Source organism: Rhagoletis zephyria, unplaced genomic scaffold, assembly GCF_001687245.7.
Source record: "Rhagoletis zephyria isolate East Lansing unplaced genomic scaffold, Rhagoletis_zephyria_1.1 Rzeph_scaffold_00035, whole genome shotgun sequence".
NCBI classification, from domain to species: domain Eukaryota; kingdom Metazoa; phylum Arthropoda; class Insecta; order Diptera; family Tephritidae; genus Rhagoletis; species Rhagoletis zephyria.
In genome coordinates this window covers 361,336-375,501 of record NW_016157119.1, presented here as the reverse complement: position 1 = coordinate 375,501, position 14,166 = coordinate 361,336, and the positions used below count along the sequence as shown (strand labels likewise).

General features: G+C 35.8%; 2 protein-coding genes across 2 annotated transcripts; one reads left to right on the top strand and one right to left on the bottom strand.

Annotated features, from left to right (window-relative positions):
- The first annotated feature begins 1,403 nt into the window (after positions 1-1,403).
- smid (nuclear valosin-containing protein-like smid) lies at positions 1,404-7,733 on the top strand. The gene is made up of 11 exons (XM_017618812.1): positions 1,404-1,577; positions 1,733-1,856; positions 1,944-2,032; positions 2,109-2,283; positions 2,348-2,548; positions 2,624-3,039; positions 3,106-3,611; positions 4,379-5,270; positions 5,332-5,661; positions 7,010-7,228; positions 7,304-7,733. The coding sequence occupies exons 1-11, from the start codon at positions 1,521-1,523 to the stop codon at positions 7,382-7,384; spliced, it is 3,090 nt and encodes a 1,029-aa protein (XP_017474301.1). The 5' UTR covers positions 1,404-1,520; the 3' UTR covers positions 7,385-7,733.
- A 243-nt stretch (positions 7,734-7,976) lies between these two features.
- LOC108364941 (carboxypeptidase B) lies at positions 7,977-10,982 on the bottom strand. Its single transcript, XM_017618829.1, has 3 exons — positions 10,159-10,982; positions 8,511-8,615; positions 7,977-8,427 (listed from the first exon to the last, which is right to left on the bottom strand). The coding sequence occupies exons 1-3, from the start codon at positions 10,980-10,982 to the stop codon at positions 8,031-8,033; spliced, it is 1,326 nt and encodes a 441-aa protein (XP_017474318.1). The 3' UTR covers positions 7,977-8,030.
- Positions 10,983-14,166: the final 3,184 nt, after the last annotated feature.

The following is a 14,166-nucleotide window of genomic DNA, read 5'->3' as shown; positions in this document are numbered from 1 at the left end:
GACGCCAATTGGAAACGCCAAGTGAAGCCAAGTCCTTCTCTGCCTGATCTTTCCTCTTCCTCCGCTACCACCAGCGGGTTCCGAGTTGAATACTTTCAGAGCTGGAGCGTCGGTGTCCATTCGAACGACGTGACCAAACCAGCAGAGCCGCTGTATTTTAATTCGCTGCACTATGTCCATATCGTTGTAAGGCTCATACAGCTCATCGTTCCATCGTCTGCGGTACTCGCCATCGCCAACGCGTAAAGGCCCGTAAATCTTCCGCAAAATCTTTCTCTCAAACACTCCAAGAGCCCCCTCATCGGATGTTGTCATTGTCCATGCTTCTGCGCCATATACCAGCACGGGCATGATGAGTGACTTATAGAGCGTGGTTTTCGTACGTCGAGAGAGGACTTTACTCCTGAATTCCCTACTCAGTCAAAAGTAGTACTTGTTGGCAAGAGTGATTCTGCGTTGGATTTCAATGCTGACATTATTATCGGTGGTTCCTAAGTAAACGAAATTCTCTAATTTCTCGAAATTGTAACTGTCAACGGAGACGTGGTGCCAAGGGTCAATCCGACTCAACTAACACCTCTCTCCCTTTGGTCCGACCCCATCGAAACAGCTCGTTTCCTGGGCCTACCGTTAGTTGTGCTTGACGATAATGATTAAAAGTTGACCCGAAACAGGCGGGGCTTAGTAGTGCCGCTACAACAACAACGTGGTGCCAAGGCGAACTTTTTTCACAAAACTAGTTCCAAATACAACGTCGCATTCTTGCGTTTCCTTGGTTTTTTAATTCATGGTAGAAATGGCAACATACAGTTTCTTCTTGTACAGCAAATTATTCTGCTTTCTGATTTCAAGCGCTTTTTAACATAGTGGCCCGTAGTCATAGTCAAAATAAAGTCGACTTTAAAGTTAGTTGCAGCTTTTTTGACAGATATCCCATTGAAAATTATGTCAAAAAGCTGCAACTAACTTTAAAGTCGACTTTATTTTGACTATGACTACCGGCCATTGATAACTTATTGTACGGGAACCAAGTTATTGTTACATGCAACTTGTAATTGGAGCTAGCAAGTTGCAGACCGTTGATAATACGCGTTGTCACTTGGAGTGCGCAAGTAACTTGTGTGGCCGTAGCGTTAGATTGAACGATGCAAAGCAAGAAACGGCAACTCTGCCCGGTGCATGAAATACTCTCGATAGCTTGTAATCGATTATTGATAATGCTGCCACTCCGCTTCAAGACACAAAAGTGTTGGTGTCAAGAAACTATACGCGTTAGATATTTTAAGTTTCTATAATATTTTAAATCCGTGCAAAATATTTTAATACTTTCCTCAGCTCATATCATGTTACAACTGTATAAATAAAAAATGGAATTTTTTCTACTGAGATTTTTCACAGGATCGAGCTCATCGAATAATTTGGCAACGCTGGTGTAAAAGGCGTTTAGGTAGCGGGCGTCGGGATTTAATAAAGTTTATTAATTTTACAGCCGCTGAACAACGTTTGCAAAAAGTGTAAAAATGAAGAAAACCAAACCGATACTTCACGACCCTTTGATAATCAATCGTGTAAAACAGGTAAATGTTTTATATGATGCGCAAATTGCCTATCTCTATTTTAACAAATAGTTGAGGTTATGTTACTGGGGCTTCAAGCGATTTATCCCGGCAATGGAAGCCAGTGCATGTTTGTGGTCAAATTATAATAAATCGTATTTTTCTCGTTTTTACAGTATCTAGAAGAAAATGTTGATAAGAAATTTTTGGATGTAAGTGTTATGACAAGACAATTGATGGAGCGTTATCCAGAATATACGCGTCGCAAGCAAGCGCCTTTTCGGGCTCTAGTTGAGCAGGGTGAGTGCCGTTGTCACATTACCAAAAATATGCACATGCGATCAAACACAAAAACTAGCTTATACATTTATTTTCTGATAATTTTAGCTTACCGTGTTGTATCACAAAGCTATGGTTTGGAAAGTCAGCCGTCAAGTGCAGATGAATCGGATGGTTCTGATTTGGAAGTAATGGATGTAAGGGTTTTACAGTTCTATCAATATTATATTCAAATACATATATTAATGATTAACTTATTTAACTTCTATTTAGGACTCTGTTTCGGGCAATTTGATGAACAATTTAATGAACAATCTGTATCAAAAACCCAAGGGGAACGCTTCAAAGCCTACAGCAGCAAAGCAATCTGCCGGCGAAGCAATTGACATTAGTAGCGATGATGACAGTGCGGATGATAATTGTACCAATGGTAAATCATCGGATGGTAGTAAGTAGCGAAAAGTAAAAATGACCATGTAGGATTTTTAATACAAATTTAATTTTTGAAACAGATGTGAATGCGTCAAGCACAGCAAAATCATTCTCCGGTGTTATTCTTACAAAAAGCAATGCGCCAGTGGAATCATCTTCTAAGGGGTCATCTACATCAGCCACTACGGAAACTACCGGTGTGTTGTCTGTAACATCTGGTGCTCAGAAGCGTCATGAATTTACCGAGTCCACTGATCCACAACAGCAACCAAACAAAAAGCGTAAGTTGGAGTTGAATGGAGGAATATCTCCACAATATTCAAACGCCAATTTGAATATACGCTTAATATCATTAGAAAAGAACGATAGGACTGCTCTGCCATACGAACGGAGTCAAAATGATCATCAACCGCAGGGCATGCGTCAGCATTTACAGCAGCAGCAGCAGCAACAGAACCAGCGTTTCAGTCGCTTGACAAATTGTGCGCAAGCCAGCGATCCTGCTTCAGGCCCCTTTCCAACTTTGGGTTCAAATCAGTTGAATCAATTACGTCAACGCAAATTCAAGAAAGAGGTTGTATTACGAAAGTCACGTGAAACTTTTCAAGATATTGGTGGCATGGAGAAAACTTTGAAAGAGCTCTGTGAATTATTAATGCATATTAAATCGCCGGACATTTATTTCGTTTTGGGCCTGATGCCGCCACGTGGTTTGCTATTACATGGGCCGCCAGGGTGTGGTAAAACTTTACTTGCACATGCAATTTCTGGGGTAACTATAGGAACTTAACTTTTTTTGATTGTTGTAAGTTGGAATTAAAAAAACTTTTCTTTTTAGCAACTCAATTTGCCGCTTATAGAAGTCGCAGCTACAGAACTGATTGCTGGCGTATCGGGGGAGTCGGAAGAACGTATACGAGATGTTTTTGAGCAAGCAACTATTTATGCCCCTAGCGTTTTGTTTATCGACGAAATTGACGCTATTTCATCGAATCGCTCTATGGCACAAAAAGATATGGAAAGAAGAATTGTATCACAATTGATTAGCAGCTTAGATAATTTGAAGATGACAGAAGACGGGCAAAGTGTATTGGTAATAGGGGCGACTACACGACCTGATGTGCTTGATCCAGCATTACGTCGAGTTGGACGGTTCGATCATGAGGTTGCTATAGGCATTCCATCGCGTAAGGATCGCAAAGATATATTGACAATAATTTGTTATGGACTCTCGGTGGATCCAAAGTGTGACTTTGATAAAATAGCAGAGCTAACACCAGGTTATGTTGGCGCTGATCTCTTGGCACTTGTTTCACGTGCTGCAACTATAGCTGTGAAGAAAAAGTACGTAATCGAATGAATTGTTTAAATTTACATTAAAGTTAAGAGTGTTCGCTATGCAAAAAACTTGTACAAGTTGGTACCATTTGTCGTTTGGGTAAAAACCCAGTAAAACTTGCAAGGAGAGAGCACAGTTTTGACATTTAATTAGAAGGGGAAGTTGCAAATTCGTGCTGGGGAAATTTTTGCCAGCGAGAATTCGCAAGCAGGATTGTGGCACACGGTTGCATTTTTCTAAACTTTAATTCGAATCAACAAGTTCGTCAAATTTAAAAATGAACAATCTTGCGATTTACTAATGAAAGTATTATGTAAATATTTGTCGTTTCAATTAATTCTAAACATTTGAGAGGCAGTCGACTGAAAAAGCTGTATTCGTAATCGGAACGCAGTTGACGATATAGGAAATCCGTCAGTGACTTCCTCAAAGAAATTGAAGCGTATGTTGAAGACTTATAGGTCCTGTTTTGTTTTCCACCTGAAATAATTTAAAAAATGTATTCGAGATGCACCCGTGGACGCCAGCTGGCAGGGAAGCTTACAAATGTTTGCTAATTCCTGTTCGCGCAAAACTTAGTAAGTTTCTATCTTAGGGAGAGTAAGATACCTTATTCTCTGAATTTTGTTACTGGCTAATTCTTACTGGCATTTGCATAGCGAACAGAACTATTAACATATATTTTCATCCTTCCCACTTTCGCACTTAAGTAAAATTAATTAATTAAAAGTTATTATTACTGTAATTTACACTGATTGCATTTTTTTTACAGATGTGCTGAGTGTATTCGCGCATTCCAGTTAGAATCGCAACGCAACATTACCATCGTCGATTTGGACGATGAGGCCGACGAAAGCGCAGACGTCAGCAGCAAACAAGCAGATCAAAGCAAATCTGGCAAAGATGAAGTCTCGAATGAAACCAATTCCAAATCAAAAGAAGAAACAGTAAATGAAGAGCAATCAAAGGACAAGAACAGCGATGCAAAAGAGGCAGATGCTGACGCTGAGAAAAAAACGGAAAGTAATACCAATGGATCGGCAAAGGAAACGTCATCAAATCCAGGTAAAAAAGACACAGAAGCAATGGATGTTGATGATGAAGACCAAGAGTCCACTAAAGGCGAAGAAAATACAAACAATACCACAAAAGTACAAGTGGCTGACAGTAGCGAAAAACCCACTGAAGAGGTTTCTACCAACGAGCAGAGTAAATCAAATGAATCCACAAATTCGACATCGAAGTTAGAAACTATAGCCGACACACAGAATTCTTCAGAACCATCACTTTTAGAACTCTTAAATTGGCTGGATAATCCCCCTTCGGATTTGTCATACGCTACCGAATTCTGCATAACAGTGGATGATTTCTTAGAAGCAGTGAAAGTTGTACAACCGTCATCGAAACGTGAAGGCTTTATAACAGTGCCTGATGTAACGTGGGCCGATGTCGGTTCATTACATGATATACGTGAAGAGTTGCAATTGGCAGTGCTGGCACCAGTGAAATTTCCCGAGAAGTTAATTACTTTAGGTTTGACGGCGCCTTCCGGTGTGTTGCTGTGTGGCCCGCCAGGTTGTGGTAAAACTTTACTTGCCAAAGCTATAGCCAACGAGGCAGGCATCAATTTTATATCAGTTAAGGGACCGGAGTTAATGAATATGGTAAGTACACTCCCCCCCCTGAGAGGCAAATAAACCATAATCTATATATTCCTCTTGGTAGTATGTGGGTGAAAGCGAGCGTGCAGTGCGCGCGTGTTTCCAACGGGCACGTAACTCGGCGCCATGTGTAATTTTCTTTGATGAGTTTGATTCTTTGTGTCCGAAGCGGTCGGATAATAATGAAGGTGGTTCGGGAACGCGTGTTGTCAATCAATTACTTACAGAAATGGATGGTGTTGAAGAACGTAAAGGAGTCTACATTTTGGCAGCAAGTAATCGGCCAGACATAATAGATCCAGCTATACTACGTCCCGGACGTTTGGATACTATACTCTATGTAGGGCTGCCGCAGAAAGAAGAGCGCGTGGAAATACTAAAAGCTACAACAAAGGTAAGAAACTAAAAAAAAAAAATTTATATAAAATATTTTTTTTTAGTTAAAAAAAATTACATAATCTTCAATTGACAGACAACAGACAAATACAAAAAAAAATAAAAATAAACTAAAAAAATAAATAAATTTTAAATTAATAAAAAAAAAGAAAAAGAAAATATAAAAGTTAAATAAAACACAAAAATTAAAATGCGGTTCAAAAGTAAATAATAATAATAGTAATGTAATAAAAAAGTGAATTACAAAATTAAATAAAATAAGAGAACTTTAATAAGACATTGAAAAAGACTTGTAATAATAAGATTAAATAAAAAAACAAGCAATAAATAAAATATATACATATGTGCATCATACATATGTACATAAGTAATAATAAAAACATGAATTCAAAAATTAAAACAACAGGATTAAACAAAATATAAACAAAAAAAAAAAAATATAAAAAGTAGAAAAAATGAATTACATACATACGCAGTAAAATAAAAATATAAGAAAAGTATCAAAATATATGTAACAGTATTTATAAAAAAAAAAAATAAAAATAACGCAAAAAAAACAATACAAAATTAAAATAAAACCAAAAATAAAACACTGAATAACAAAATTTAAAATAAATACAAAATATATAAAGAAAAAAATATAATAAAGAAAAAAATATAATAAAGAAAAAAATATAATAAAGAAAAAAATATAATAAGGAAAAAAGTATAATAAAGAAAAAAATATAATAAAGAAAAAAATGTAATAAAGAAAAAATAAAGGAACAACAAATAAAAAGAATTAAACAAATTATAATAAAAATTTAAAAATAAAAAATAAAACTTAAATATTAAAATTAATACAAAAAAAAAAAATTAAATAAAAACACATAAAACAAAATAGTTACAAATCTAGAAAAACAAGTAAACCATTAAAAATAAAAAAAGAAATTAAAAAAAAAATAAATAAAAAACAAACAAAAAAATAATTAGAAAAATGGAACAAGAATAGCTATAAAACAAGAAATTTTTAAGCAAAAATCAAAACCGACTACAATTTTCATATAAAAAATGAAGATTATCGTTAATGTCTTTATGATCCAATGATTCGATCTAAACCAAATTAGTATGGAACCACGCCTGAGGTAACACCTTTCCTTTAAAAAAGAATTATAGAAATCGGTCAACGTGGTCCAAAGTTATGCTGTAACATATGTACATAAAAAATATATATATATATATTCCGACGAATTGATAACCTTCTCCTTTTTTTGAAGTCGGTTAAAAATCAATAAGGACTGTTTGCTTAAGTTTGATAGTGATTTTTTCATTGACACAATTATTTCATTCTTCCATATTTTGAATAGAATCGTACACGACCTGAATTAGCTGATGATGTAGACTTTGCTGAACTAGCCGAAAACTCTGATGGTTATACCGGTGCTGATTTGGCTGGCCTAGTGCGGCAAGCAGCAATGTTGGCCCTGAAAGAGTCTATACAAAATCCGGATTCTACAGATTTACGTGTACGAAAGGAACATTTTGATCAAGCGCTGAAACTATTGCGACCTTCAGTTACTCCACAGGTTAGTTAATACACATAGTACCTACTTTCAGTAAGTTAAAAAAAAAAAATATATGAATAACTTCATTTGTTTCAGGATCGCAAAAATTACGAAAAATTGCGTTTAAAGTACGCTGCACCGAGAATCCCCACAACTGCGACAGATAATGCAGAATAAATATTTTAGAAATGAATATAACAAAATAGTTCGCGATAGATTACGATTAAAAAAGGATAATTGTTGTAGCTCATCGCATCAGCAACTATAAAATATGCGTTTTTAATACATAAAAATACATTACTCAATCCGATTGGCGTTACTATCCTTGTTCCGGCATCTCATCCATGTACAAGTTCTAGCTTAGTTTTCAGCAAGTGTTTAGAGTATGACTTGAATTTAATTTTCCGTTAACAATTCACGTTGTGAATTAAATTTCGTTATATGTATTTTGTAAATCATAAAAACATTTACTTATGGATTATAAATAAAGCGAAATGTGCATGTCTAAAGGTATGCAACAGATGAATTGTGCGCAAGAAGAATTTATTTAATCTTCGAAAATATTGCAAATGCTTACCTCACTTTTTAAATTTTGGATTTTATGACCTTTTAGAATGCGCATATGTACGCTCATGCATCTCTTAATTTATACAAAAAAAAGTAAAAATACTAAACGAAAAGAAATTAACTCTTAACACACATATTCATATACATACATATTAGTAAATAAAAAAAAAAACACTGTCTTTGGTACATCAGAATATTGCTTATTTCACTGAAATACAAAATATGCAATAAATTTTACAATTTATAAACGATTTATTCAACACTTGACAGGCACTTGTGTATTTTTTAAGACATCATTATTGATGACGGGCAGAGCTGCATCGTAGAATGGCTGCTTATCAATTGTCGATGTCGGAGGCTGCTTAGTAATTTTCATGTTTGCCCGTTGCAGCTGTGCCGTTTGGTCTTTACTGGTCGCTGTATTGGACAACAGCGTTTCTGCTGGATATAAACATGGCGGCACTAGATCATAAGCCACTTTGCACATCTCCCGTATGCCGAGCCAACTTTCATGCCCAATGGGACTGATCGACTCCGCTGGCGGCTGGAAGCCCAAAGCATGCGATGGCAGTTCCATAACTAAAGCTAATGGTACTTGTATCACTCCGAAAGCGTAGTCAACAATTGAGCCCGATATACGACGTTTGCTTAATCTAAGAAATATGAGAATACATATTGCAAAAGATTAAATGTGCATTCATTTTTATTTTAATTTCAAACTTTCACATCTACGAACATGGCTATGCTTCCGACACGATAGTGGCGTCCGTTGTAGGCTTTAATGGCATTGCGGCCGGTTAATGCCAACTTTTCCAATTTCTGCCATGTCTCAGGAAGCTCTCTGGAATGGTATTTAAAAGAGAACAGTATTTAATTTACATATATGGTATTGTATCGCACGTTTGATAATATACAGAAGTATTTCAAAATTTAAATTTTGTTGGAAAACGCAATCAAAGTTTGTCAAAGTTTGATCAGTTCATACAATTGGAATACCAAAAGACTGATAGAAATATGCATATTCTTTTTATCAAGCTTATTAATTGTATGTTGAAATTTCCAAAAAAAACGTAGGTAGATTTTGAATTACATGAACGGAAATATTAGCTCTGATCCAGCACTCCATGAACTTACAGGATTTTACACGAACTTACAGGAAGTTGCAGGAAAAATGTTACCGTACTCCAAAATCCTCCAAAATCCTGTAATTGAGAGCGACTTTTGGAGAGTTGTGTACAGAATGAAGTTGCAAGAAATTACCCGAACTTTTTCTTCTGGTAAAATCATGAAAAGTGTCAAGCAATCACTGGTTGACGTTTTTACAGGAAAAATGGTTTTTTGTTCCCGTACTTTTTGTTGTTACTCACTTTTTACTCTCACTTCAGAGAGTAATTTTGCTGTTTGACAGTTTTACAGGATTTTTCACGAAAAGTATTGGATCAAAGCTATTAAACATCATTTGATGACTTCCAGAAAATAAGTATATGAATCAAAATTCCTAAAATAATCACATATTAATAATAATAGATTGGCGCTTACACATATCGAGCCCTAACCGCGAAAATAACGTGAGCGACGTTTTTTAAATTTTATTTTTTGATGCAGAAATGCATCTAGTTGCCATAGGAATATTTCTGCATACAAAAACAATTTTGAAGAAAATGTCGTTTACATTTGTGGCATGCGCCTTGATGTAGCAAAGCTTCAATTACAAACGTGTATGAACGCTTTGCTCTTCACTATGCGCTTTCCCATTGAAACATATGCGTTTGAAAACGACGCTTTGCTCGATGCTCTTTGCTCGCCGCTCCACTATGTTTTTGGCCTATGGGTAAGAACATAGTAGATCGGCATAGTGAAGAGCAAAGCGTACATACACGTTTGTAATTGAAGCGTTGCTCGATGCTAGCTCTTCGCTTTGCTCGCCGCTCCACTATGTTTTGACCCTAAGTCTTCATCCCCTTTTTTTCGTTTTGGATTTCGTATTCATCTTTGTCGTGGCCTCGTCTTCATACCGCTAGCTGATTGGAAGATCGCCTTATTTCAGCTGCCGCTTCGAAAACGCGCTATCTCAGCAAACGGTTGAAGAACGCCCTATCTTAGAATTCGTTTGAAAAACGCCCCATCTCAATATAAATTCAATATATCGGCAGCAGAGATAGGGCATTTTCGAATATCCAGCTGAGAGATAGGTCGATCTTCCACTCAGCGGTCGATATACTATGTTCTAAGTGCTTTCAATGCTATTCTGAAAGAAACTTGTATCATCAAAGTTAACGCGCTGAGCGTGTAAAACAATGCTACATACTACTCATACTCGGAGAACACTTTTAAGTACTAAATACTAGACTCCCTCTCACCGCACTTTAAACGCATGAACTCACTTGCAATATGCCCACGGGTACATAATACACTCGGCATACGAGTGCAATGACAGAAAGAATAATAAATGTTGCTTATTCTTTTGCAAAATATTGCGAATGGCGCGCGTTTCCGGTTCAGAAAAAGGTTTCACACCCTTATAGGTATTGCGTGTAACTTTCGACGGACCATCTTCCCAGTGAAAATCATAATTACGATTACAATCGGTACCGATGTGACGAGTATGACTGATCGGTCGACGATTTTTGCGCCAACGACGATTCTTTGTGAAAGTGTACTCGTAGCCATCGGGATTCGTGACGGGCACAATGATGAAGCGCAACTTACGCAACAACTCGTAGTTGCGTATATGCTTTTCGGTTAGCTGATAGATGCAGTTCAGCGCCACAGCGATGGTGATCCATTCGCGTGCATGGGTGCCACCTTCGATGAAGATCATATTACGACTATGGAATGCACTCTGCACTCGGTTAGTTGACAGCGGCGGAGGCGGCGGCGGAGGCGGCGGCGCGGTGGCTGTTGCCACAGTTTTATCCATATAAGTGCGTCGTGCACGGTGTCGTTCGATGCGATCCATATTCTTTTCGCTATTCCAATCGATTTCGATAGCTTTCAGCGCGCGACGTTCGTATGACTGCCCAAGCGTATGCACCGTGACAAAGTTGTAGCGGTTCTGCAGATATTCCAAGTAGAGATTGATCTCATCGTGACGCAAGTAACCGTGTAGCACGTCGGGGCGTGGCACAACAAGTTTCCTGAATTTTGATAGAGATACCGTCTTTTTGGCGCGCTTTTTGGTGGCGTGCTTCTTCAATTTGTGCGGCATTTCACGGCGACTTAATTATATAAATTCAAAAAAGCGCCGTGGAATTTTCACTTAAAAAGTTGCAAAGACTTTTAGTTTTTTAATTTTATAATGACATTTATTAACATTTAATTTTATGAAATTACTCGTTTAATTCGAATAGTTAAAATTACGAGATTTAAATTTATTTTTTTTCTTAACTTTCACCAGAATTCGAAAGAACGAAATTACAAATGTAAAAACGAAACTCTCTGTTGTTAATGTCAGCCCGATTTTCGAAAACGGATTTTGTAGAGAATTTTCAAGTCCTTCGTATGCCGCGTTTTGCTAAACTCTACCGCCTGTTAGATGTGCGCCGAATGGTGAATGGAATGAGCATTCTTTGTATGAGTAGCATACTTTGGAGCTATTTTGCAAATAGCGAAACGAACTGTTAAACTTATGCTTCTTACGTAGGTATCTATGTACATTAGACCGTACCAGAAAAAACGTTCTCGGTACACCCCTAGTTCTAAATTATTTTTGCAGAGCAATTTCGATTAAATGTTTTTCCCGGCCGAACGTAGTGGTCGGCTTTTCACCTTTTTCATATCATATCTCCGCTATTTACAGTCGAATTTTAAAGTTTGATAAATCGCTGTTCTTGTCCTGGGAAAATTCTTTTTTTGTTCGAAACTTCATTGACCTCAAGTTCTAGTACTTACCCACCAGATCTCAGTTCCTACCACCCTAATACCAGTAAGTTCATACTCTCTAAAAGTCATTAAACATTTGATTATTCCAGGCGAACTACCTAAATGTTTTTCCGGATTGCAGGTGTCAATGAAAAATTTAAACAGACCCCTAGGTTCGGCCAAAATTTTTTTTTTCCAAATTGCCTTGAAAAAAAAAAATACTTTAGACACAGTGGTCTCTGGCCAACTTTTTTGTTTGCCTGTGAGGTGTCACGGCCTAATGTAAATCCATGCACGTAAGTATCATTACGTATACGTACATTGATACATGAAAGTATGTATGCGACTGGATGTGACATCAAAGAGCCCTCATTTCACTTGCGATAGCGGTAATTTTACTACCCAGCTGGAAATTTGATTAAAGCAAAACAATAATAGAGTTAACTGAGAAATGAAGGAATGACGCTTTAATATACAGATCGATCACAAGTACTCGCAATGATAAAAGTATTCGCATTCCTATTCGTATTTGCATTGGAATTTGTATCAGTGTTGCCGCATCAAATAAATTTTTTCTAACAAAATGTTCACACAAAATCTAGCAAAACTTAAAGACCATTTCAACAGTTTTGAACAAGGCCGATTTTCAAAGAAAAATTACTAAATTCTTAAATTCTATGTTAAGAAAAGCAAATTCAAAATTTATGTGTCTGAATAAAAATCGACACGCTTTACTTCATAATAATGATACCAGTATATTTCATTTATCTTTTTCTATAAAGACGAAAGATATTTATTTTTGCCAATTTTCACTTGAATTTGATTATTTAAGCAGTTCCACCCTCTTAAAAATTGTTTCCAACCTATTAGAGAAAATGGCCCTTAGACTTTTAAATAGGTGCCAACCACTTTTAAAAATATTTTCGAAATAAAGCCTTCTCAATGAAATTTTGTTTCACTTGACATCATTTTTTAATGTTTCATTTCATTTATTGATTACATTTAATTTTAATTTTTAACAGGCGGCAACCCTTCTTAAAAACATCTTCGAAACAAAGCTTTCTAATATCTCTATCGATTGACACTAATATTCTAATACTTTACTTAACTTATGAAAAAATTAAATTTGACTTTTGAAAAGGTGGCAACCCCCTTCAAAACATTTTTAAAATAAAGATTTTTTCTCTTGCGTTTGCCACCCATATTGTTATAGTTCATTAAACATATTAGTAAAATTTAATTTAACATTTTCAATAGGTGGCAATCCTGTTAAAAATGTTTTCGTAACAAAGCTTTTTTAAATCTTATTCGTTTGTCACTTATATTGTAAAATTTCGATGAACCTATTGTTTAACGTAGAATTTAAGTTTTTAAGCAGGAGTCATCCTTTTTCAAAAAATATTCCACATTTTAATCCGGATATGATCTACATATCTATACAAAGAAAGACCAACAAACAGACAAATTTTCTTATATAATAACTTGTAAACTAAATTACTAAACTGGTGGCAACCCTGGTAAAAACATTTTCCAAAAAGATAAAGATTTAAAATACTTTATTTAACTTGTTAATTAAATTCATTTTGAGTTTCTAGTGGCAGCTCTCTTTAAAAATATTTTTGAAATTTTTGATAACCATATTAAACTTTTTCCTTTAACATGTTAATTAAATTGACATTAACTTTTTGAACATGTGGCAGCCCTCTAAACAATTTTTTCGAAATAATTGTTTAGTTACAAAGTTACGGTTTTTTATTTAACTTATTAATTAATCGATTTTAATTTTTTGCATAGGTGGCAACCCCCTTAAAAATATTTTCGAAATAAATCGTTTAGGAAACCCTTTTGTTTGACATGTAGAGTAGAATCGTCGCTCAACACTCGAATGCAATTTTTTTATTTACATGGATGCCGTACAAAATTAATTCTTCTTGAAATATTAGCAATAAATCAAAAATTCCAACATAGTGGCCTAAGTTTTTCTTACGGGGACATGCAATTTCACCCGCCTACAGCAAATCAGCTTAAATACATATCGTTAAAGTTTCTTTTTTGGCTGTGTTAAATACTCGCAGGATTTAGCGGCAGCTCTGCCGGAAGTTCTCATTGGCCTAAATTGGTACAACTTCTTATTAGTTGGGTATGGTCGTTAAACACGAGACCGGCCAACTACCTTTTCATATTTCCAACGTATTTTACATACATATGTACAATTGTAATATTTTCACACAAACTGTATCTATGTATGTACATTAGACCGCACCACTTTACAAACAAATAAAAAAAAGAGTTCGCCGGGCACTCTTGAGTCTACAGTATTTTTGTAACGCAATTTCGAAAAATTTTTTTGTTTGGTGACATTTACATTAGGCCATAAATATTTTTTTAATTGATTCTAATGAATCGAAATACTTCCTTAACAAAAGTTTAACGACTTTTAGTGAGCTTTGATTTACTGACACTAGGGTAGTACCTTACCGTGAATGCAAAATGGCGACACCTACATTCAGCAAAAAAAAAAAAAAATAAAT

Coding starts and splice junctions, on each gene's coding strand:
- smid (XM_017618812.1), top strand. CDS start 1,521: ATGAAGAAAACCAAACCGATACTTCACGACCCTTTGATAATCAATCGT. Junction 2,284..2,347: donor TGGTAAATCATCGGATGGTA/GTAAGTAGCGAA, acceptor TTTTTGAAACAG/ATGTGAATGCGTCAAGCACA. Junction 2,549..2,623: donor ACAGCAACCAAACAAAAAGC/GTAAGTTGGAGT, acceptor TAATATCATTAG/AAAAGAACGATAGGACTGCT.
- LOC108364941 (XM_017618829.1), bottom strand. CDS start 10,982: ATGCCGCACAAATTGAAGAAGCACGCCACCAAAAAGCGCGCCAAAAAG. Junction 8,616..10,158: donor TACCCGTGGGCATATTGCAA/GTGAGTTCATGC, acceptor ATACCATTCCAG/AGAGCTTCCTGAGACATGGC. Junction 8,428..8,510: donor CGTGTCGGAAGCATAGCCAT/GTTCGTAGATGT, acceptor CATATTTCTTAG/ATTAAGCAAACGTCGTATAT.